This window comes from Heterodontus francisci, chromosome 14, assembly GCF_036365525.1.
Source record: "Heterodontus francisci isolate sHetFra1 chromosome 14, sHetFra1.hap1, whole genome shotgun sequence".
Taxonomy (NCBI): domain Eukaryota; kingdom Metazoa; phylum Chordata; class Chondrichthyes; order Heterodontiformes; family Heterodontidae; genus Heterodontus; species Heterodontus francisci.
Window position 1 is genome coordinate 15,172,529 of NC_090384.1, and position 25,793 is coordinate 15,198,321.

Sequence of the window (25,793 nt, forward strand, 5' to 3'; positions counted from 1 at the left end):
CCTTCCCCGAATCTAGGGAATTTTGGAAAATTAAAACTAACACATCTTACTAGTCATTTCTTTTACTACCCATCAGGACCACAGGAACTTGTCAGCCCGCAGCTCCAACAATTTGTTCAGTCCCACTGCCCTCGTGATAGTAATTTTCTTGAATTCCTTCTTCCCTTCCATTTGCTGACTTACAGCTAATGCTGGGATGTTACTTGTATCCTCAATAGTGAAGACCAATGCAAAGTATCTGTGCAATTCATCAGCCATCTTCTTTGGCCTGGAGGAAAATGACTCACAACTGAGAATGACGGGGTTTCTCACCTTTTCTACAAGGGCTTCACGTAGGACGCACTGACGCAAGCCAGCACGCGCAGCTCGAACCGGAACGCCATGATGTCATTTCTATTTAAATCCTTTACGCACTGACGTCACGACGCAATCTGCTCCAGTTGGACTTGGTGGTAGAAACCCAGCGAGCGGGTGATGGCGGTGGCCTGGTCATAGGCGGGAGAGTCAGCGGCCTGGTCCCAGGCGGAGCCCGGAGAGCGAGGGGCGGCGTGGTCCCAGGAGGGATCCAGGAGAGCGAGCGGCGTCGGCCTGGTCCCAGGCGGGAGCCCGGAGAGCGAGCGGCGGCCTGGTCATAGGCGGGAGAGTCAGCGGCCTGGTCCCAGGCGGAACCTGGAGAACGAGCGGCGGTGGCCTGGTCCTAGACGGGAGAGCGAACGGCGGCGGCCGCCTGATCCCAGGCGGGAGAGCGAACGGCGGCCTAGCCCGGAGGCCGGTCCGATGGGGAAGAAGACGCGGATTAATTTACAACAGAGCCGGCGGCGGCCCATCCTGCAGCTGGAGCCCGGCCACAAGAAGGAGGAACGCGGCTCGGGCTCCGAGGGTGAGTTGGAGAGGCCGGGCTGGGCCAGAGAGGGAGTAGTTCGGGCATATGGGTGTTTCCCGGGAAGTCGAGGCCGGGTTGCGAGCCTCCTGGATCTGGGGTCTCTCACGGCCCTAAGGAGATTGTGAAGTACATCCAGGGGATGGAGCGGGCAGCGTCCCCGGCCAGAGCAGGAGTACCAGGTCCAGCAACGGGAAAGAGCATTTATAGGCAGAGTAACTGGAGTGAGGCAGTTCATCTCCTCCATCCTGTTTCGCCATTCAGTTAGAACATGGCTGAACTGCATCTCAACCCCGCCTTTACTCCAATATCCCTTGATGCCCATAACTGACACCATCTTATTAATCTCAATCTAAAAGCTCCCACCTGTCCTCCCCCAGGACCCCTCATTTCCCTCTTCATGGGTGGTTGCTTTAATTAGATAGCGAAGCTTCTACGCAGCATCACGGGATTGTTACAGTACAGAAGGTGGCCTTTTGGCCTGATGTGTCTTACTGGTTCTCCGAATGAGCAATTCACAAACTGCCATTCCCCCACCTTCTCCCCATAACCCTGCACATTCTTCCTTTTTAGATAACAGTCTAATTCCCTTTTCAATGCCTCGATTGAGCCGAAATCCACCACGCTCTCTGGCAGTGCATTTCAGATCCTAAACACTCACTGCATGAAAAAGTTTTTCCTCATGTCACTTTTGCTTTTGCCAATTACTTTAAATCTGTGCCCTCTCGTTCTTGATCCTTTCACGAGTGGGAACAGTCTTTCCCTATCCACTCTGTCCAGTCCTCTCATGATTTTGAATACCTTGTATCAAATCTCCTCTCGGCCTTCTCTTCAAGGAAAACAGTCCAACTTCTCCAATCTGTCTTCATAACTGAAGTTCCTTATATATGTAATCATTCTTGTGAATCTTTTCTGCACTCTCTCCAATGCCCTCACATCTTTTAGTGCGGCGCCCAGAACTGGACATAATTCTCCAGCTGAGGCTGCATTAGTGTCTTGTGTAAGTTCAACATAACCTCCTTCCACTTGTACTCTATGCCCCTATTAATACAGCCTAGGATACTGTATGATTTATTAACTGCAACCTGTCCTGCGCCTTCAATGCCTTATGCACATATACACCCAGGTCCCTCTGCTCCTGCACCTCTTTTATATTGTCTCTCCATGGTCTTCCTACCAAAATGAATCACTTCATCTTTCTCCGCATTGAACTTCATCTGCCACTTGTTTGCCAATTCCACCAACTTGTCTATGTCCTTTTGAAGTTCTACACTGTCCTCCTCAGTTCACAATTGTTCCCGTTTTTTTATCATCCACAAAGTTTGAAATTGTGTCCTCTACACCAAGATCTAAGTCATTAATATGTATCAGGAAGAGCAACGGTCCCAACATTGACACCTGGGGAACTCCATACCGAACCTTCCATTAACCACTAGTCTGTTTCGTGTCACTCAACCAATTTCGTATCCATGTTGCTACTGTCCCTTTTATTCCACGAGCTATAACTTTGCTCACAAGCCTGTTAGCTGTCACATCAAATACTCCCAGGACAGGTACAGCATGGGTTAGATCCAGGGTAAATACGGCCAAGATTAGATGCAGTACACAGCATTGAAACCGCTCTTATCAAAGTCACATAACATCTTTTGTGACACTGATCCTTCTAAGTTAGCTCTCCTTATCATTCTTGACCTGTCTGCCAACTTTGACACTGTTGACCTCCTCCTTCCATCATCCAGCTGGGTGGGACTGCACTTGTCTCGTTCCATTCTTAACTATCTATTCTTTCAGAGTGATCTGCAATAGCTTCTCTTCCCGTTCCCACGCAGTTACCTCTGGTGTCTCCAAAGATCTGTCCTTGGCCCCCTTTTGTTTCTCATCTACATGCTGACCCTTGGTGACATCATTTAAAAGAATTCAGGTTCCTTATATACGCTGATGGCACACAGTTTGTCTGGTTAGCAGGAATTTCCTCAAACTAAAGATTGGGAATACCAAAGCCATTGTCTTCACAGACTCTGTTCCCTAGCTCCTGACTCCATCCCTCTCCCTGGCAGCTATCTGAGCCTGAACCAGACCATTCATGACCTTGAAGATGTGTTTGACACTGCAGTGAGATTTCTAACTACATATCTGCTCCATCACCAATGCCACCTACCACCTCCATGATGACTATACCTATCTGTGCCCCTGCTTCAGTTCATCTGCTACAGAAAACGTCATCCATGCCTTTGTTACCTTGAGGTTTGACTATTCCAATGCACTCCTGGCCAGCCTTTCATCTTCCACTCAATGTAAACCTGAGCTCATACAAAACTCTACTGCCCAAGTCCTGTTCACCCATCACCCCTGTGCATGCTGACCTACATTGGCTCCCATTTTGCAATGTCTCAATTTTCAAATTCCCATCCTTGTTTCTAAGTTCCCCCATGACCATGTTGCTTCTTCTCTCTGTAGCCTCCTCAAGATCTCTGTGCAAGAGGCCAGAATTATAGGAGCGCATCTGCAAACTGTGTGGGCCCTAAGCTTTGGAATTCCCTCCCTGAACATCGCTACCTCTTTTCTCCTTTACGGCACTGTTTAAAAGCTATGTATTTGACCAGGAGCTGCTGCTTTAACCAAGCTTTTAGTTATCTGCTCTAATATCTCCTAATGTGGTTTGATGTCAATGGTCCTCGAAACTGTCCTATCACACATTCCTGAAACAGCCTTACCAATACCTCCAATCCCAGAAGACTTCCCCTCACTGCGTTAATGTAATCCCATTGCTGAACTGCAGCTACTTTTATGCTGTTTATTTATGTAAAATGATTGAGACTATCTATCCTCATGTTAGCGTACTGACATCCAGTCAATACAACTGTGTGAACACAACTGTGTCCAAACTCCAGTTGAGTGTTTTAAATGGCTCCTCAATCCCTGATGCCATCTATGCTCACAATTTCAGATAAATCATAGAATCTAACAGCCCAGATGATGACCATCCAGCCTGTGCTAGATCTTTGAAAGATCTAGACCCATTTTGTTCCACCCACCAGCATTTTCCCCCATAACAATGCAAATTAGTCCTCTACATGTCCATTTGTCTTCAGAAATTTCCTATGGAACGTGATTCCTCACTCGTTTCAGGTTATCCATTCCAGATTTTAACAACCCTCTGTGGAAAAAATTCTTATTTCCCCTTGGCTACTTTTGCCAATTATTTAAAGTTACTCGCTTCCTTTCCGGAGGAAACAGTTTTTCCCTACCTGTTCCATGAAGACCCCCTCAAATTTGAATACTTCTGATAGGTCTCCTATCCTTCTCTGCTGTAATTGAATAAATCTGTGTCATGGACTGCCATTTAAACCTCCTTGTAATGTACTCTCAGCTTTCAGAAAAGATGATGCATGAGCTTTGGTTTACCACTGGTGTGTGAGACTAGCAGGGAAGTTTTCAGATGATTTCTTGGGCAATGTTTGATGTTGAAGGAAAGAGCATGCAATTGTTTAGTGTCTTTCAACCCTCAGGATATCCTAACATGACGTACAGCCAGCGAAATGCTTTTGTAGCATAATCACTGTTGTAATGTAGGGACCATGACAGCTAATTTCTGCACAGCAAGGTTGCAGGGTAATATTGGCCTGAACACCAGGGAGAACTCTTCAAAGTAGTACCATGGGTCCACCTGAGAGCGCCTCAATTTGACATCTTATCCAAAAAAAAAGTACTTCTGACGAGGCAGCACTCACTCAGTATTGCAGTGAAGTGTCAGCATTGTTACTTTTATTCTATACACTTTAATAAAACTTTTCTGAAATTGTCTACAGTGAAGGAGAAAATCTCTGGCTGGGGTCTAGATTTATACTGGGTATTTATTCAAAAAGGGAGGGAGACAGAAAGCAGGAAACTACAGGCCAGTTAGCTTAACATCTGTCTTAGGGAAAATGTTAGCTGTTAAAGATATTATAGCAGGGCATTTAAAAAAATTCAAGGTAATTAGGCAGAGTCTACGTGGTTTTGTGAAAGGAAAATCATGTTTAACCAATTTATTGGAGTTCTTTGAGGGAGTTGCATGTGCTGTGGATAAAGGGGAACTGGTGGATGTATTGTACTTAGATTTCCAGAAGGCATTTGATAAGGTGCCACATCAAAGGTTATTGCAAAAAATAAAAACTCATGGTGTAGGGGGTAACATATTAGCATTGATAAAAGATTTGTAGCTAACAGAAAACATAGAGTAGCATAAATGGGTCATTTTCTGGTCGGTAAGATGTAACGAGTGGTATGCCACAGGGATCTGTGCTGCGGCCTCAACTTTTTACAATTTATATAAATGACTTGGATGAAGGGACCAAAGGTATGGTTACTAAATTTGCTGGTGACACAAAGATAGGTAGGAAAGTAACTTGTGAAGAGGACATAAGGGGGCTACAAAGGGATAGAGATAGGTTAAGAGAGTGGGCAAAGACCTGGCAAATGGAGTATAATGTGGGAAAGTGGGAAATTGTCCATTTTGGCAGAGAGAATAAAAAAGAAGCATATTATCTAAATGGTGAGAGATTGCAGAGGGATCTGGGTGTCCTAGTGCATGAATCACAAAAGGTTAGTATTCAGGTACAGCATGTAATTAGGAAAGCTACTAGAATGTTATCGTTTATCGCGAGGGGAATTGAATACAAAAGTAGGGAGGTTATGTTTCAGCTATACAGGGCAGTGGATTAAGGAAAATCCCAAGGCTTTTTATACATATATAAAGAGCAAGAGGGTAACTAGGGAAAGGGTTGGTCCACTCAAGGACAGAGATGGGAATCTATGCGTGAAGCCTGAGGAAATGGGTGAGGTGCTAAATGAGTACTTTGCATCAGTATTCACCAAAGAGAAGGACTTGGTGGATGATGAGCCTAGGGAAGGGAGTGTAGATAGTCTCAGTCATCTCATTATCAAAAAGGAGGAGGTGTTGGGTGTCTTGCAAAGCATTAAGGTAGATAAGTCCCCAGGGCCTGATGGGATCTACCCTAGAATACTGAGGGAGGCAAGGGAAGAAATTGCTGGGGCCTTGACAGAAATCTTTGCATCCTCATTGGCTACAGGTGAGGTCCCAGAGGACTGGGGAATAGCCAATGTTGTTCCTTTGTTTAAGAAGGGTGATAAGAATAATCCAGGAAATTATAGGCCGGTGAGCCTTACGTCAGTGGTAGGGAAACTATTAGAGAGGATTCTTCAGGACAGGATTTACTCCCATTTGGAAACAAACAAACTTATTAGCGAGGGACAGCATGGTTTTGTGAAGGGGAGGTCGTGTCTTACTAATTTGATTGAGTTTTTTGAGGAAGTGACGAAGATGATTGATGAGGGAAGGGCGGTGGATGTTGTCGATATGGACTTTAGTAAAGCCTTTGACAAGGTCCAGCATGGCAGACTGGTGCAAAAGGTGAAGTCACACAGGATCAGAGGTGAGCTGGCAAGATGGATACAGAACTGGCTCAGTCACAGAAGACACAGGGTAACAGTGGATAGGTGTTTTTCTGAATGGAGGGATGCGACTAGTGGTGTTCCGCAGGGATCAGTGCTGGGACCTTTGCTGTTTGTAGTATATATAAATGATTTGGAGGAAAATGTAGCTGGTCTGATTAGTAAGTTTGCGGGCGACACAAAGGTTGGTGGAGTTGCGGATAATGATGAGGATTGTCAGTGGATACAGCAGGATATAGATCGGTTGGAGACTTGGGCGGAGAAATGGCAGATGGAGTTTAATCAGACAAATATGAGGTAATGCATTTTGGAAGGTCTAATGCAGGTGGGAGGTATACAGTAAATGGCAGAACCCTTAGGAGTATTGACAGGCAGAGAGATCTGGGCGTACAGGTCCACAGGTCACTGAAAGTGGCAACGCAGGTGGATAAGGTAGTCAAGAAGGCATACGGCATGCTTGCCTTCATCGGTCGGGGCATAGAGTATAAAAATTGGCAAGTCATGTTGCAGCTGTACAGAACCTTAGTTAGGCCACACTTAGAATATTGCGTGCAATTCTGGTCGCCACACTACCAGAAGGACGTGGAGGCTTTGGAGAGGGTACAGAGGAGGTTTACCAGGATGTTGCCTGGTCTGGAGGGCATTAGCTATGAGGAGAGGTTGGAAAAACTAGGATTGTTTTCACTGGAACGACGGAGGTGGAGGGGCAACATGATAGAGGTTTACAAAGTTATGAGCGGCATGGACAGAGTGGATAGTCAGAAGCTTTTTCCCAGGGTGGAAGAGTCAGTTACTAGGGGACGTAGGTTTGAGGTGCGAGGGGCAAAGTTTAGAGGGGATGTGCGAGGCAAGTTTTTTTACACAGAGGGTGGTGAGTGCCTGGAACTTGCTGCCAGGGGAGGTGGTGGAAGCAGATACGATAGTGACGTTTAAGAGACATCTTGACAAATATATGAATAGGAAGGGAATAGAGGGATCTAGGCCCCGGAAGTGCAGAAGGTGTTAGTTTCGGCAAGCATCAAGATCGGTGAAGGCTTGGAGGGCTGAATGGCCTGTTCCTGTGCTGTACTGTTCTTTGCACTTTTGGTGTGACCACATCTGTACAGTACTGGTCTCCTTATTTAAGGAAGGATGTAAATGCATTGGAGGCAGTACAGAGAAGGTTTACTAGACTAATACCTGGAATGGACGGGCTGTCTTACGAGGAAAGATTGGACAGGCTAGGCTTGTATCCGTTGGAATTTAGAAGAGTAAGAGGTGACTTGATTGAAACATATAAGATCCTGAGGGGTCTTGACAGGATGGATGTGGAAAGAATGTTTCCCCTTATGGGAGAATCCAGAACTAGGGGTCACTGTTTAAAAATAAAGGGTCACCCATTTAAGACACAGGCGAGAAAATTTTTGTCTGAAGGTCGTGAGTCATTGGAGCTCTCTTCCTCAAAAGACAGTGGGAGCAGAGTCTTTGAATATTTTTAAGGCAAAGGTAGATAAATTCTTGATCAGCAAGAGGGTGGAAGGTTATCGGGCGTAGGTGGAAATGTGGAGTAATCAGTTCAGCCATGAGCTTATTGAACAGTGGAGCAGGCTCAAAGGGCCGAGTGGCCTACTCCTCCTAATTTGTATGTTCGTACCAGAAGGAATCAGTGTGATCCTTCCAGCGGAAAACATCAAGACATTGTTCAGTAGTATCACAGTGATGCGTGAGCAGTGCGCTACTCATATGTTGTGCAGGGACTGGTTTCCTGGTAAACGATGGAGACTTTCAACCAGTAGTGATGGTATCCAAGTCTAGTCCTTCAATGTGGATGTATTGCTTACTGACGCAGGGCACCCTTGCTATTTATGCAATGAGCGTTACTGAAATTGGCAGGTTAATGAGCTGTTCCGTTGTATATTCTGAATTGTTTTAAGGTTTTGATTTGTGACTGACCATGGTACATTATCCCACTGTCTGCTCCTACAACTTTCCATCAACCAACTCCAGTAACGATCATTGCATAAATCAGTGAGGGTGCCTTGCGTTCTGATGAAGGGTCACTGACCTGAAACGTTAACTCTGCTTCTCTCCACAGATGCTGCCAGACCTACTGAGTATTTCCAGCATTTCTTGTTTTTATTCCATTTGATTTTCTAAGTGTTCTCCTAGCCATACAGGTCCAAACACGGCCAATGAATTTCCACCAGCAGCTGTTGCTTCTGTCCTCACATCTTTGCCCCTGGATTCTGTCCTCAACCACTTCCTCTATGTACATGCTGCACCTTGGTGATGTCATTTTTCAGGCATAGAGGTTAGATGATACCAAGCGCACATAAGTGCGCTTGCATTGTCTTATCGCGCTCGCTCTCCCTCCACCCCACCAGTTTTCTCAACTGCCTCTTTGCTATCAGACTGCCCATCCACTATCAGTTCCTGGCTGAGTTAAAGCTTCCAGCTGTTCACTGGAAAGCCCAAAGCCACTCCCTTGTCCCATTCCATCACCAGACTCTTGGCCTGAACCAGGCCATTCATGCCTTTGGTGCCACATTTAACCCCCAGCTAACTTCAGCCTCACAGCCTATCCACCGTGAGCTAACTTCAACCCCACAGTCTATCCACAGCAAATTTATTTGTGCAGCCATGCACACATGGTGAGTGGCCTGCACAGTACCTCCTTGATTGCGCAGCCGTGCAGCTTAGAGGGAGCATTGCTGGTCCCAAGTATGATCTAAATGTACACCACCCGAAACCCTTGATTAGTTTCAAGCCTGTAACACACTCCTTTGTACCCATTCCTCAATGTAAAATGCATGTATATGGTGAGTTTTCACTGGTTTAATACCACCCTGTATTAGTCAGATCCCATAGTGTGTGTTCTGGTGCTTCCTGTTGTAAATTGATTTTTAATTTGTGCTCCCAGCTTTGTTCTCCTGCAGAAGTGGATGATGGTTGTGTTTGTTGAAACAGCCTTCTGTTCCTGCACAGCCATGTACTGATGGTGCAGGGGGAAGTGTTCTTGCAGTGTTATTTGATTGATGGATTCCCCACCATTCGCTCAAGGGTGCTGGACTGCTGACAGCTGAGAAACCCAAACCTGGTCTTTGTATTCAGGAGAGCTTTGTGGGTTACTCTTTCCCTTTGATTCCTGAGCTGTGTAACTCTCAAGCCATTCCTGTCTATTTGACAGCTCTCGTGGACCTAGCTGAGACTGAACCCTGGTGGGATTGGTAGTTGCAATCACTTATTGCTGACAGTTTTTGTTTCTATTGTATTTTCTTTACGTACAGTTGCTCTCTGCCCCGTGTTTGAGTGCTTGTGCTAATATTCAATATTTTAGCTGCAGTGTGAGCAAGTCTGAAATGGTTTCTGCGACATGATCAAAATAAATAGACATGGTCTATCTGCATCTTGGGCAAATAATCCGAGTTTCAGAGGAAGGCTCTGGGTGCAGCTTTTGGTTTGCCAATGAACCTACCTGCCATTTCCGCCCCCCCCCCCCATAGCTAATTCTCTCCTTGCTGACCCAATCTCTGACCCCATGGTTTACCATTCTTTGCCTGCCTTAAGTGTTTGTGAAAAGCTGCTCTATCTCCAGTCTCTGTCCTTTTGATTGTGGTTGACTGATTGTCTGATTCTCCCCCACTTCACGCAAGCGTCTGGACACTGAGCTCCATGTGGGGATTCTGGGTCATAACAGTTGGGAGCGATAAGCAGACAGATTTACTTATCATGTATTCTATGGATATTTTATTTCTCAATTATGGTGCTATGACTCCCCTGTAGCTATTTATAATACAGACTACCACCTCATTCAGATTGTAATGCCCTCCCTTCTTTGCAGATGAGCAAGAGGATGCATCCGATCAATTATTAGTTAATACGAATTCGAACAGTACAAACAATGGGACAGCAAAGGAATCTGCAGTCCGGACCACAGGTAACTACTTCCTGGTTTCACTCCTGAACTGCAGAGCTCTAATTTTAAGATTGTACCCCATTTTTCTGGATTCCTCTGCCAGAGGAAATTGTTTCTCTATACCCTATAAATAATTTTAAGCACTCACCATTTAGAAAATACCCCGTCTTTCTTGTCCAGAGTGACCTCACACGACCACTTTATGCAGTTCTGACCGCTCACTCAATTTGTCAATGTCCGTTTGCAACTTTCTATTCCCATCTACACAACTTGTATCCCTTCTAACTGAGGTGAGCTGTTGACAGGGTGTTGTTGCTAAGTAAAGTGATGGTGGTTTCATGCTGTGGCTTGTGACAGGAGGAGGAGCAGGATGACAGCTGTTTTAATGTGTAATTGTGACTTTGCAGGTGGGCTGGGTTTACTCGGAGCTTACACAGACAGTGAGGACGATGACGGTCCTGACGCTGAGCCGCAAGAGGCAGAGCCACGCCCCGGCAAGTCTGCAGATATCGACAGCACGTTGGCAAACTTCATGGCGGTGAGGGTTAGATTGACCTTATCTCCCCCCAAGCACAGCACAGGTCTTCCTCTTCCTCTCTTTGTTCCCCCCCCCAACTCCAGCTCTACCCATGTCTCCCCTTCCTTTCTTCGTTTTCCCCCCCCAACCCCAAGCACAGCATGCGTCCCCCGTTCTTCTGCCCATTACCACCACCCACCCCAAGTGCTGCCACGTCTCCCCTTTCTCCCTTCATTCACCCCTTCCCCGAGCACAGCCTACATTTCACCCATCTTCCCTTTCTGGTTCCCATGTTAGCTAATATTAATGGTTCTCTCGCCTCTGATACTATCCCCCTATCCTCCAATTCTGCGGACATCGCCCCTCTCCTCAAAAAAAACTAACTGAGACTCTGCCACGCTCCATTCCCTAGCTATCAACTCCCTCCCTCTTCCTGGCAACTATCAGCTTGAACCAGATGTTCACAACCGTGGTGTCGTATTTGATCCCAAGATGAGCTTCCAACCACACATCTGCTTATTTCCATATCTACCTTGGGAAGTTCTATTGCATTAAAGGCACTATATAAATACAAGTTATTGTTTCCCATTCCTCTCTCCATTTCACTCTTTTTTTCCCCCCGCCACCACCACCCCAAGCAATGCTCATGTCTTCCTCTTTGATTACCACCCCAACCTCTGTATACGTCTCCCCTTTCTTCACCCCCACCCCGAACGCTGCCTGCATCTCCCCTCCTCTCTTATTCCCACCCTCACTGCAAGTGCTGCCTGCTTCCCTATTGTCTCCATTCCCTCCCACCTTCACCCCAAGTACTCTCCACATCTCCCCTACCAGTTCAACCCACAGCTGCCCTTCTCCTTTACTCAGTACCTCCTTCCTGCTATGCAGCCTCCCCTACTTGCAGCCCATCCTTTTCATGGCTCCTCTCTCCACAACTCTGGAGAATGTCTCTGATTTAGGTAGATTTTATGTCCTGTATAGTAAGTGACTGTTGGACTGGGTAATGAGCCACTGTTGGTTGTAACCCCTTGACCATGTCTGTGTGCACACCCTACTGTCTGATTCTTCAGTTACTTTTGTACTCAAACAGTACAGGAATCTGGTCATTGTCTTGTAACAGTTGAACCTGGAACAAAGCTGCATCTGTGCTAAACCACTGGCTGGTTTATATTTGTGCCAGAGTTTTGCGGCTGGATGTGAAAGAAGTGTCTATCATGGTTTTTCTGAAAGTTTGTGCACATTAAGGTAAGGAATACTGCTGTGGGCAGGTAGGGGAGACAGTTTGCATTTCCTTGGAGTCCTCAATCAGTCACCCATTTCTCCCCACACCAGGTTGGAATATAGTGTTCTTTCAATGTTCCAGTGTTTCCTGTTACTTCAGATTCCCATTCATCACTTTCCTTTTGATCTGGTAAATTTGTGCTTTCTGGTTGCCTGGCACATCGCCAGAGCAGTTTCAGTAAATCTGCACATTGAACTAGGTCCATCTGTTGTGGTCTTTAGGGTACATGAAATAGCCGAAGTTCTCCGCTGAGTAATTCACCTGACCGCCCAAAGCCTGTCCACCATCTGCAAGGCACAAGTCAGGAGTGTGATGGAATACTCTCCACTTGCCTGGATGGGTACAGCTCCAACAACACTCAAGAAGCTCAACACCATCCAGGACAAAGCAGCCCGCTTGATGGGCACACCATTCACAAACATTCATTCCCTCCACAACCGATGAACGGTGGCAGCAGTGTGTACCATCTACAAGATGCACTGCAGCATTTCACCAAGGCTCCTTCGACAGCACCTTCCAAACCCGTGATCTCTACCACTCGAAGGACAAGGACAGCAGATGCCTGGGAACAACATCACCTGCAAGTTCCCCTCCAAGTCACACACCATCCTGACTTGGAACGATATCGCCGTTCCTTCCCTGTCGCTGGGTTAAAATCCCGGAACTCCCTTCCTAACAGCACTGTGGGTGTACCTACACCACGTGGACTGCAGCAGTTCAACAAGGCAGCTCACCACCACCTTCTCGAGGGCAATTGGGAATGGGCAATAAATGCTGGCCTAGTCAGCGATGCCCACACCCCATGACGGCATGAAAAAGAAAAGCAGCTCCTCTGCTTAGCACAGCAAATATCTCTTGAATGTGCAGTTTGGGGCTATTAGACTTGGCTTCCGTCAGTTCCGAAGAAGGGTCACTGACCCGAAACGTTAACTCTGCTTCTCTTTCCACAGATGCTGCCAGACCTGCTGAGTGAATCCAGCATTTCTTGTTTTTGTTATAGACTTGGCTTCTAGGTTGGCCGTTGGGCACTCTTTCATGATACAGTGTGATTTGAGAACTGGCTGTTAACTCTCATTCATAAAATGTGTTTGGGAGCCACAAGCATGGCCTGCAGATAAATGCATAGGAAGGGAATGGTTAAAAGAAGTGATTACTGCAGATTGCATTTTTTTCTTATTTGTAGGCCATATTTCCCCCTTGCCAGTGAAAGGAAAAATTATCCAGGTTCCCACTCAGTTGCTAGCTAGTGACTCCCTTACATAGCATTGAACTTCTCACTTTGTTCTTGTGACCCTTTAACCTGTGATTTGTCTTTCTTTCATGCCTCAGCAGTCCTGTGGAGTTGGAATACTATGCAAAATTGTTTTTGAATTTACATGATGCCTTATCGCATCTCCCAAACATCTTGCTGCGCTTCATATCCTGTGAATTACTTCGAAGCGCAGAAGCTGGCGTGTAGGTGAAAGTGGCTGTCACCTTCCACTGTCCCACAGACAGCGAGGAGATGGGTAACCAGTTAACTTTTGCTTTTTTTTTGTTGTGTGGGTGGATTGTTGTCCAACCTACTCTGCGAATATTGTAGTTCTTTCAGTACTTGAGAAACGTCAGCTTCAACTGTGGAACTCAAACCCTCAGCCTTCGAGCCCAGAACTGCACATGGACTAAGCCAAGCTGCATTTCCCATGCATAAACCAATCATCTCAATGTGTATGCTTACTCTTGCCGGATTATGCTGCAGATCCCAGGCCAGGACACCAGGATTCTCTGTACAGGCGTGTGTACCCTGGTTGTTGGGTGCAGATTTGTGAGATTGAGTCTGAAAGGCAGCGCTGGGTTATGTATGGGCTCAATCTATGCTCAGTCCAAGTGTCATGTTTGTGTTTCTTTAAATGCAGGAGATTGATGCAATTACAGCACCCTTGCCTGTTTCTGATACAATGGCTGCTTCCACTGAGTCACCAGTGCCAACACCTACACCGCCGCGACCAGAACCCAAACCGGAGCCAAATACTCAGAAACCTGCAAACAACCACAGCAACAGTGAGGTGAATGCCACGGTGGAAGGTAGTAACATGGCAACTGATTGGCACTACGATACACAGTATTCACTGGCTGGAGGTATGTGATAGTTTGGTACTATATACAGTACTCATTGGAGCTATGTGATTGGTATTATATACTGTACACATTGGAGGCATGGGATTGGTGCTGTATACTGTGAGCATTGGAGCCACGGGATTGGTGCTGTACACTGTGAGCATTGGAGCCATGGGATTGGTGCTGTATACTGTGAGCATTGGAGCCATGGGATTGGTGCTGTATACTGTGAGCATTGGAGCCACGGGATTGGTGCTGTACACTGTGAGCATTGGAGCCATGGGATTGGTGCTGTATACTGTGAGCATTGGAGCCACGGGATTGGTGCTGTATACTGTGAGCATTGGAGCCACGGGATTGGTGCTGTATACTGTGAGCATTGGAGCCACGGGATTGGTGCTGTATACTGTGAGCATTGGAGCCATGGGATTGGTGCTGTTTACTGTGAGCATTGGAGCCATGGGATTGGTGCTGTTTACTGTGAGCATTGGAGCCATGGGATTGGTGCTGTTTACTGTGAGCATTGGAGCCATGGGATTGGTGCTGTATACTGTGAGCATTGGAGCCATGGGGTTGGTGCTGTGTACAGTACATATTGGAGCTATGGGGTTGGTGCTGTTTACTGTGAGCATTGGAGCCATGGGATTGGTGCTGTTTACTGTGAGCATTGGAGCCATGGGATTGGTGCTGTTTACTGTGAGCATTGGAGCCATGGGATTGGTACTGTATACTGTGAGCGTTGGTGCTGTATACTGTGAGCATTGGAGCCATGGGGTTGGTGCTGTGTACAGTACATATTGGAGCTATGGGGTTAGTGCTGTTTACTGTGAGCATTGGAGCCATGGGATTGGTGCTGTATATAGTACACATTGGAGCCATGGGGTTGGTGCTGTATACTGTGAGCATTGGAGCCATGGGGTTGGTGCTGTATATAGTACACATTGGAGCCATGGGGTTGGTGCTGTGTACAGTATGCATTGGAGCCATGGGGTTGGTGCTGTATACAGTATGCATTGGAGCCATGGGGTTGGTGCTGTGTACAGTATGCATTGGAGCCATGGGGTTGGTGCTGTATACTGAGAGCATTGGAGCCATGGGATTGGTGCTGTTTACTGTGAGCATTGGAGCCATGGGATTGGTGCTGTTTACTGTGAGCATTGGAGCCATGGGATTGGTGCTGTTTACTGTGAGCATTGGAGCCATGGGATTGGTGCTGTTTACTGTGAGCATTGGAGCCATGAGATTGGTACTGTATACTGTGAGCGTTGGTGCTGTATACTGTGAGCATTGGAGCCATGGGGTTGGTGCTGTGTACAGTACATATTGGAGCTATGGGGTTAGTGCTGTATACTGTGAGCATTGGAGCCATGGGGTTGGTGCTGTGTACAGTATGCATTGGAGCCATGGGTTTGGTGCTGTATACTGTGAGCATTGGAGCCATGGGGTTGGTGCTGTATACTGTGAGCATTGGAGCCATGGGGTTGGTGCTGTATATAGTACACATTGGAGCCATGGGGTTGGTGCTGTATACTGTACGCATTGGAGCCATCTAATACTGTATACTGTACTCATCGGCTGTAACTGTGTTCATCATAGAATCGTCCAGCCAATCTGCCTGACGTGCCTATGCAATTTCATTCCTCCCCACCAGCTTTCCCCCATAACCCTGCAAATTAGTCCTCTTCAAGTACATGTCCAATTGTGGACAGAGAAGCAGAGTTAACGTTTCATCTCTGACCTTTCGTCAGAACTGGCAAAGGTTAGAAATGTAATAGGTTTTAAGCAAGTGAAGGGAGATGGTGGGGAAGAGAACCAAAGGGAAGGTGTGTGATGGGGCAGAGGGCCGGAGAGATTAAATGACAAGTATATCATGTATTCTCTCTATACCTCCATCGCCCACCAGGACGGCCTGAGGACTCTCCGCTTCTTCCTTGAACAGAGGCCTAACCAGTCCCCATCTACCACCACCTTCCTCTGCCTGACTGAACTTGTTATCACATTGAACAGCTTCTCCTCCACTTCCTTCAAATAAAAGGTGTTGCTATGGGTACCCGCATGCTCCTAGTTATGCCTGTCTTTTTGTGAGATTTATCGAACATTCCTTGTTCCAGTCCTACTCAGGCCCCCTCCCCTGACTATTTTTTCAGGACATTGATGACTGTATCAGTGCTGCTTCCTGCTCTCGCCCCGAACTGGCAAACTTCTTCAACTTTGCCTCCAATTTCCACCTTTCACCTTTACATGGTCTATCTCCGACACTTCCCTTCGCTTCCTCGACTTCTCTGTCTCCATCTCTGGGGATAGGCTGTCCACTAATATTCATTATAAGATGGCTGACTCCCATGGCTTCCTTGACTACACTTCCTCACACCCTGTTATCTGTAAGGGCGCCATCCCATTCTCCCAGTTTCTCTGTCTCTGACACATCTGTTCCTATGATGCAACCTTCCAAAACAATGCTTCTGGTAGGTTTTCCTTTTGCCTTAACTGAGGATCTCTCCCATCACCCACCCAAACTGTGGTTGACTGGGCCCTCAACGGTGTCTGACCTATTTCCCGCGCTTCTGCCCTCACCCCTCCCTCCAACCCGTCCCTACCCTCAATTCCCAGAATCGCAACAGGGTTCCCCTTGTCCACACTTTTCCACCTCACCAGCCTCCACGTCCAAAGGATCATCCTCTGCCATTTCCACCACCTCCAGCGTGATGCCGCCATCAAACACATCGTCCTCTCCCTTCCCTTGTCAGCATTCCAAAGGGATCATTCTCTCTAAGACACCTTGGTTCACTCCTCCATTATCCCCAACACCTTGTCCCCTTCCCACAGCACCTTCCCATGCAATCACAGGAGGTGTAACACCTGCCCTTTTACCTCCTCTCTCCTCACCATCCAAGGCCCCAAACACTCCTCCCAGGTGAAGCAGCAATTTACTTGTACCTCCTTCAATTTAGTATACTGTATTCACTGCTCACGATGCAGTCGCCTCTACATTGGGATGATCGCTTTGCGGAACACCTCCACTCAGTCTGAAAGCATGACCCCAAGCTTCTGGTTGCTTGCCATTTCAACACACCACCCTGCTCTCATGCCCACATTTGTCCTTGACCTGCTGCAGTGTTCCAGTGAACATCAACGAAAGCTCGAGGAATAGCACATCATCTTTCGATTAGGCACTCTACGGCCTTCAGGACTCGACATTGAGTTCAAAAATTTCGAAGCCTGGCTGGCCTTTTTTATTTTTATTTATTTTTGACTGTGTCTCTGCCTTAAACTTGGTTTTTCATGTACTTTTGGACAGAGCTGCTCATTATTCTGCCATTAATACTCTCTCTGGACTAATGCTTTGTCTTTCACCACAGCCGTTAACACTCCCTTTGCCTTTGTCCCGTGATATAGTTGTTTAATCTCTTCTGCCCTCTGCCCTATCACATATCTTCCCTTTTGTTCTCTTCCCCACCCCGCCTCCCTTCACGTACTTCAAACCTATTACATTTCTAACCTTTGCCAGTTCTGATGAAAGGTCACAGAGCTGAAACATTAACTCTGCTTCTCTTTCCATAGATACTGCCTGACCTGAGTATTTCCAACACTTTGTCTTTATTTCAGATTTCCAACATCTGCAGTATTTTGCTTTTATTTACATGTCCATTTGCCTTGTGAAAGTTCCTATGGAATCTGATTCTGCCATTTCAGGCAATGCATTATGATCTGAACAACCAGGTGGGAACATTTCCTCCTCCATTTCCCCTCCAGTTCTTTTGCTAATTATTTTAAATCTATGACCTCGGTGACAACCCACTTGCCAGAGGAAGCAGTTTCTCCCTACTTGCCCTGTCAAAACCTCTCCTACTTTTGAATACCTCTATTTTAACCTTCTGTTTTAAGGAGAACAATCCCAGCTTCACCGATCTGTACACTTAATTGAAGTCCCTAATGAGGCCTAACCAATATTTGTAAAGGTTTAACATGACTGCCTTGCTTTTGTATTCAATGTCCCTAGTATCCCATACGCTTTCTTAACCAGCTTATCAACTTGCCCTGTCACCTTCAAGGATTTGTAAATTTGCACTCCCTGCCCCAGAATAGTATTTAGATTATACTGCCTTGCTATGATCTACCTCCCAAAGTCCATCACTTCTCACTTATCTATATTAAATGTTTTCACCAATCTGTGTCCTCCTGAAGTCTGTTTCTATCCTCACGATTTACGAAGGTGCTAAGTTTTGTATCATCTGCAAACTTCACAATTGTACCCTCTTTACCCATTTGCGTATAACAAGAAAATCAATAGTCTGAATACTAACCTCTGTGGGGACCTTCTGCGTGCTTCTATCCGGTTAGAGAAACATCTGTTCATTGCTATTCTCTGCTTCCTATCCTTTGGCCAATTACATACCAAAGTTTCCACTGTCCCTTTAATCCCACATGCTTCATATCTTCCAAATAAGTCTGCTATGCATGAGATACCTTTCAGATGCCTCCCACCACCACCACCAGCCCCACCAAGTCTATATTAGGGGACTTCACTTCCCAGATCATTACAGCTCTATTATTTTCACACTTCTCTAAAATTTGCGTACAGATTTGCTCCTGTGTCATCTCACTATTTGAGGATCTGTAGTAAACACCTGACAATGTAACACTCCCTTTTCTGATAATTCATGCTCACACTAGATTCAGTCTTTGAACCCTCTAATATCTCATCCCTCTCTAGAACAATCTTATTGCTATTATCTTCAATCAATACTGCCATCCTCCCCCTTTTTTCCTTCCCTATCCCTGCTGAATACATTGTAGCCAGGAATGTTTAGTCCTCATTCTTGCTCATGCTGATCGGCGTTCTAGCCAATATCAAAACCCCATGTGGCTACTTGCACCTGTAGCTAGTCAACTTTATTAACACTTTATTTATCAACTGTGGCTCAGTTGGTCACACTCTGGCCTCTGAGTCAGAAGGTTCTGGGTTCGAGTCCAACTGCAGGACTTGAGCAGAAAATTAAGGCTGGCACTGCAGTGGAGTGCTGAAGTGTTGGAGGTGCTGTCTTTCAGATGTTAAACCAAGACCCTGTCCGCCCCCTCAGGTGGCCATAAAAGATCCCATGGTACTGTTTCGAAGAAGAGTAGGGGTTTATCCCTGGCCAATATTTATCCGTCAATCAACATCGCAAAAACAGATTATCCAGTCATTGATGTTTGTGGGAGCTTGCTGTGCACAAATTGACTGCTACTTTTCCTACATTACAACAGTGACTACACTTCGAAAGTATATCGTTGGATGTAAAGCCCTCCCCCACAGCACTAGTTAGCCTCCCCTCAAGGGCTACCAAAAATGACACAAGGGATGATGGTATATGGCAAAGGGAGATAGTAATAGCACAAGTCAAGAAACAAAAGCTGGATCTAGAGGAGGTATAAATGCAAATAGCAGAATTATCACCAACATCTGCCTTTCAAAACAAAAAAGCTGAAGTCATGACAAATTGTTGAACTTGATTTTGAATTCGGAAGGCTGTAAAGTGTCTAATCAAAAAAATGAGATGCTGTTCCTCAAGCTTATGTTGAGCTTTATTAGGATAGCGTAGGAGGCTGAGGTTAGAGTGGGATGGAGAACTAAAATGATACGCAACCAGAAGCTCAGGCAGGGTCTTTCTTATGGACTGAGTGAAGATGTTCCACAAAACAATTGCTCAATCTGTGTTTAGTCTCCCCAGTGAAGAGGAGACCACCTTGTGATCAGCGAATACAGTATATTAAATTGAAAAGTACGAGTAAATCACTGTTTCATCTCTGGAAGGTGTATTTGGGGCGCTGGATGGTGGGAAGGGAGGAGGTAAAATGGCAGGTGTTATATCTTCTGTGTTTACATGGAATGTACTGTGGGAAGGAAAACAGGGTCTTGGGTAACTGAGGAGTGGACCAGGGTGTTGTAGAAGGAACAGTCCTTTCAGAACGTTGAAAGGTGAGGGGTAGATGTGGTTGTCATCACGCTGGAGGTGACAGAAATGGCAAAGGATGATCATTGAATATGGAGACTGCTGGCATGGAAAGTGAGGACAACGGGTACCTAATAGTTCTGAGAGAGAGGGGAATGGATTAGAGCAGAAGTGTGGAAAATGGAATGTGCGCATTCAAGGGTCCTGTCAACCACTGGCGGCGGGGAGGGGTGGTGAGGGAGGAGGTCCTTAGCCTTGCACCATCATCCTTTTTGTCACTTAATCTCTCCTGTGTATCATAGAACTTCCCTTTTGTTCTTCCCTATCCACCTATATTCTTGTTTAAAACCTGTTCTAACTTTTCCCAGTTCTGATGAAAGGTTATCAACCTGAAACGTTAACTCTGTTGTTTCACAGGTGTTGCCTGGCCTGAGTATTTCCAGCATTTTTTCTTCGTCTGTCTGTCTTTCTCTGATTTCTAGCATATAAGGTATTTTGGTTTTGGCACTAACCTTTTTCTTGCCCATTGTCTCAAATCTGACAGAATATAAGTAAACAGTATTTGACTATTTGGCCAACATTCCAGGAGCCTTGTATGTTCATTTTTGTATTTGTCCCCTAGTTTTCAATTATTACTGTACTTGGATCTCTAAACCTGTCTGCTCCATAGTTCTCCCCATTTAGAAAATAGTCTGATGTATCATTCTTGGGTTCAAAGTGGATGTCTTCACACTTGCCCACACTAAACTCCATCTGCCAGTTTTGCCCACTCACAATATGTCAATGAACTTTTGTAACTTGCTGCTCCTATCTACACTACTGTACCACCTAACTTGGTATCGTCAGCAAATGTGGACAAGCAGTTCTGTATTCCTTCATCTAAGTCACTAATAAATATAGTGAAAAGCTGAGACCCCAATACAGATCCCTGGGGACACCGCTAGTCATAGACTGCCAGTTGGAGTACATATCCATTTTCCCTAGGTCTCCTACCTCCTAACTAATTCCTTACCCATGGGTCAGACCATCTTACGTTCCCCACTGAAGGGCTGCGTGTGCCTGGATGTGGATGTTTCTTGTGCTTGACTTGTATGAATAATGAATACAGTTCTTGTCTCACTGTACAGTTAACGTGGACATGGGCGACTGGCAGGAGGTGTGGGATGAGAACACTGGCTGCTATTATTATTGGAACGTTCAAACCAATGAAGTGACATGGGAGCTGCCCCTCTACCTGGCTGCTCAGCTCCAAGGGCTGCAGTACCAAAACAGGTAGGTGCTAAACCACAGTGGGTCTACTCATACATTCACCCAGCACACCATTTAATAAGCATTCCAGTGCTGTGTTCTGTGCAGTCGACATAAAGCAGATTATTTTTAATTGTTGATTGGTTTGCGTTATATAAAATTGCATTCATATGCTTTTGTAAATAAAAGACAGGTTTGCAAATTGGCACTTGCTGTAAATTTAGTTTCCTCGGCCCTGAATGCACCCACGCCGGTGAGATTGACCAAGGGAGACAGAGCCTTGTTGTACACCAGATTATTTAGGATGATTTTAGACATCTCTATGGTACTGGCATGTCTCTGTGGGCTTGGGCAAACAGCAGAAATTGTTAGTCAACTCAAAGCTTGAAGAGCATTCCTTACCCCTACCCCACCCAAACCCTGTAATTCTGTGATGTTTGAACCCAGGTAGTAATTGGACACGCTTTGATTTTAATGCGTTTTCTAGTTGTGTGGAATGGATGGAAATGCACGTTTGACAGTTGTTTACATCCGTTTGTATCTTTCCATGAAAGAAAGTTAAAACCATATTAATGGAGAAGACCCAGCAGTAGCAAAACACATGGCCCAAGTTGAGGGCATTGAAACTAAAAGACAGAGACAAGCATGTGAGTACGTACAAGAGGAGTGAGGGATTGGAGCTGGGCAGGTGCCACATCTCCTAGGCTCAGCTGTTGGTGCCTGGGGTCTCTGAAATATAGTGCTGCTTTTACACAGTGATTCTAACCAAACAAACCATCTGCGATGTCTCCGCTCCTAGCAAAGTGTGAAATGTGAAGGGCTGTCGCCAGGGGGTCCAACATCTGGATTTACACAAGAGTAGGGGGTGAAACGACCAGTGACTCGTCGCTATGTAGTGCAAGTGGTGATCTTGCATTTACCTGTGTCTGTTCCTGTACCCGTTTACTGTTGAGACCATACAAAAGGTAACGGATTAGCGTTGACGTGCTACACAAAGGTTTTAGGTGAAGTATTACAACACAATGTAAGTTTTGGGCAATTAATTTTGTTACACTGCCAGAGTCACCAAGCCTAGGGGTTGGATTGATTTCATTTAACATGAAGTGGGTCATTCCATCCCCCCTCTCCCCCCCAACTCCAGTGTCAATTTGGGAGGAGGTGGATGAATCAATGGCAGTAGTGAGGTAGAAAATGGGGGAAAAGGGGTGTTGAGGCTGGTTGACTTGGGGGTGAGAGGAGCTTGTGAGATTGGAGTACCACTGCTCAATACAGGCCCATTACATTTGGCACTGGTGTGAACAAGTCCAGGATCTCCTCCATGGAGCAGATCACTATGTAAGTGTTGGTGTGATGGGGAGCAATATCAAGATTAGCATGTTAATAAAGGCATTCAAAATACTGGAACTAAGACATTACAGGACAAATCTTCCACTTGGTACATCACAGTTGAGCTTTGTAACCCTGGTATTCAAGTGACATTGGTTTATATTTCCTATATAATTTATCATATTTTCTACTTCCATTTTTTAAAAAAAAGCCACTTACTAATGTTTTGATTTTCCTATTTTCTTTTAAACACTGATCCTGATGTCCTGTTTCTCCCAAAGGAGAATGTGTGGCAAAGTTATGATGTCCAATTTTATACGGTAATCCAAGATTATCCATTCTGTGTATCCACCGTACAAGTGTAGTGGATGGAGAGGGGTCTCAAGACAATGACGCAAGGAGGGGCTCACATTTGAACCTGCTATGTAAAATACTCCTAGTAAATCACGTCATCTATCATGAGATAACAAAGAGAAGGCTAAGAGGATGACCTGATAAAGTCTTTAAACTTATGAAATGTTTCTGCTTGGAGGGGGAGACCAACACTAGAGACACAAATATGTTTGTTGATATAAAGCTAGGTGGGAAATGAAAACTGAGGAGGACATGGAGGTTGCAGAGGACTAGTTAAGTGGTTGGACAAGAAGGTGGCAGATGCAATATAATGTGAGGAAGTATGAAATTATCGACTTTGGAAGAAAAACCACAGTAATTTTTAATAGGTGAGAGCATAGTAAATGTTGCTATTCAGAGGGATTTGGGGGTCCTTGTACACAAATCACAGTTAACATGCAGGTACAGTAAACAATTAGGCAAATTGAATGTAAATGTATTGTCTTTATTGGAAGGGGATTGGAGTGGAAATGTAAGGTAGTCTTGCTGCAGTTTTTTTTTAGGGCTTTGGTGAGACCACACCTGGAGTGCTGTAAGGAAGAATATACTTGACTTAGAGGGGGTGAAACAAAGGTTCATTGGATGTGGAAAGATTGAGCAGACGGGCCTATGTTCTTTGGAGAGGGTCAGCTATTTAGGGCAGATACATTTCTTTACTCAAAATTGTGAATCTTTGGAATTCTGTATCCCAGAGGGCGGTGGATGCTCAGTTAATGGGCAAATTCAAGACTTGAGATGGATTTTGGGCACTGAGGGGATCAAGGGCTATGGGGATAGGGCAGGAAAGTGGAGTTGATTTAGAAGCTCAGTCATGATCTTATTGAATAGCAGAACAAGCTTAAAGGGTTGTATGGCCTGCACCTATTTATGCTCTTGAAGGGTTAGGTGAAGTAGAGTGGAAGGAGGCTCCTGTGGAGGATAAATAGTTGGGCTGAATGGTCACTTTCTCTGCTGTAAATTCTATGTAGCACATAGGAGCAGAGGGAGATTCTGGGTATAATCCCAGTTCACGCTGCAGTAGTCCACGGTGTCCTTCAAGTGACAGTGCTGCAAGATATTGAATTTGATGGAAGTAGAGAGGCAACACACTGTTATGCAGAGATTTCTGATAATGTGACATGAAGGCAAGGCATTATCTCGTCATCTGTGCAGGTTGGGAGTCTTTGCCTGAGGGCTGATGTAGGTAACTGCTTGTGATGTCTTCATCTATGGGTATTTTCTTTGTATGCAGTGTGGGTCAACTGTGCATTTGTAAAGGCCACCTGCTGATATGTTATGCTCACTGCCATTAACACTATGGGTTAATTTTAATAGATGACTTAGGAAATCACAGTATACCTCTACATCAAGATATTGCAGGGAAAGAGAAATGTGAATTTGGGATGAGTACAATTGTACTTCAAATAAAATTGAAGTAGGGGGCATAAATCCAAAAAGCAAAGAATGAGGTTAAACAAAATCTTAGGCATCCTGTTTGAAACGACAGTCAGATGATGAGGTTTAAAGTGTGATTTAACTTGCCCTATAGTCAGCTTATAACTCCAGTGAAAGTCCAGCAACCCAGTGCCTTGTTTGCTGGAGCAGTGTGTCCGCCAGGTGCATGGTAGGATTTATTTATAGGGAGGACCTTGTATAAAGTTGGAATTCTCCTGTGGGGCTCCCTGGATTGAGTGGTGTCATGGGATCTTTGACAGTTTCCACACATGAGAACATAACAGGAGTAAGCTATCAGCCCCTCGTGCCTGCTCTACTGTGGCTGATCTATATCTTAACCCCATCTACCTGCCTTTGCTCCATTTCCTTAATCGCCTCACTTAGCTTTTTAAATTTTCAATTGACTCCCAGCTTTAACTGCTTTTGTGAGGGACGGGGGGTTGCTTTGGGGAAAAGAGTTCCAGATTTCTACTGCCCTGTGTGAAGTGCTTTCTGACATTACTCCTGAGCTCTAATTTGAAAGTGTGCACCCTTGTTCTGGCCTTACAGAATAGAGGAAATAATTTCTCTCTCTCTCTGCACCCAGTCAACTCCTTTGATTTTTTTTTTTAAGACCTCAATTAGATCACCCCTTAAACCTGTACATTCAAAGGAATGCCAGCCTAGTCTCTGCAACCTGCCTACATAATTAGATCCTTTTAACCCCGGTGTCATTCTGGTGACTTTGTCCTGCACCTCTCCCAAGGCTAGTACATCCTTCTTGAGGTGCAGTACTCCAGATTGGTTCTAACCAGAGTTTTTAATAACTAACAGAACTTCCACACTTGAAACCAGGCAAATGAGCTGTGTGCATGTTTACCTATACCATGTATAGGGAACAATCAGTCTCTTCAACTGTCATGTAACAACGCATAGTGGTGGGAGCGGAGGGGGGGGGGTGAGGGGTGGTGGGAGCAACAGCTTTTAAAGGGGTTAGCAAGGCCATTCTGTTTTGGGAATATGTTGCCACAGTACCTTTGAGCAGTGCAGTAAGGAAACGCGTGTTACCGTGTGTTGTCTTTCAGCTCCGTGACCCTGTCCGCTGGCGAGGTGGAGAGTAGTTATCAGCACACAGGCATCTATCACCATGACCAAACAGTGGCAAAGCCAGATGGCAGAAACTTGAAGAAGAAGGTAGGGGTGAAATAAGGTGATATCTGTTGCTTTTTTGCAGGGCAAAGGGGCAACAAAAATAAAAATCTTGTGCAGAAGCCTGCATTTATTTCAGCGGGGCCACTGATGTACAGGTAACTTTGAATCGCGGCCGTGCTGGTTCCTTTGGGTGTCGCATCTCT

At 45.6% G+C, this 25,793-nt stretch overlaps 1 protein-coding gene across 1 annotated transcript in view; it reads left to right on the forward strand.

Annotated features, from left to right (window-relative positions):
• The first annotated feature begins 412 nt into the window (after nucleotides 1-412).
• fnbp4 (formin binding protein 4) overlaps nucleotides 413-25,793 on the forward strand; it is a 50,201-nt gene continuing 24,820 nt past the window's right edge. Inside the window, exons 1-6 of the mRNA XM_068045897.1 lie at nucleotides 413-880; nucleotides 10,155-10,250; nucleotides 10,637-10,767; nucleotides 13,924-14,146; nucleotides 21,186-21,330; nucleotides 25,524-25,632. Coding sequence (XP_067901998.1) covers nucleotides 778-880; nucleotides 10,155-10,250; nucleotides 10,637-10,767; nucleotides 13,924-14,146; nucleotides 21,186-21,330; nucleotides 25,524-25,632 — 807 coding nt within the window. The 5' untranslated portion in view covers nucleotides 413-777. The remainder of the gene's footprint in view (nucleotides 881-10,154; nucleotides 10,251-10,636; nucleotides 10,768-13,923; nucleotides 14,147-21,185; nucleotides 21,331-25,523; nucleotides 25,633-25,793) is intronic.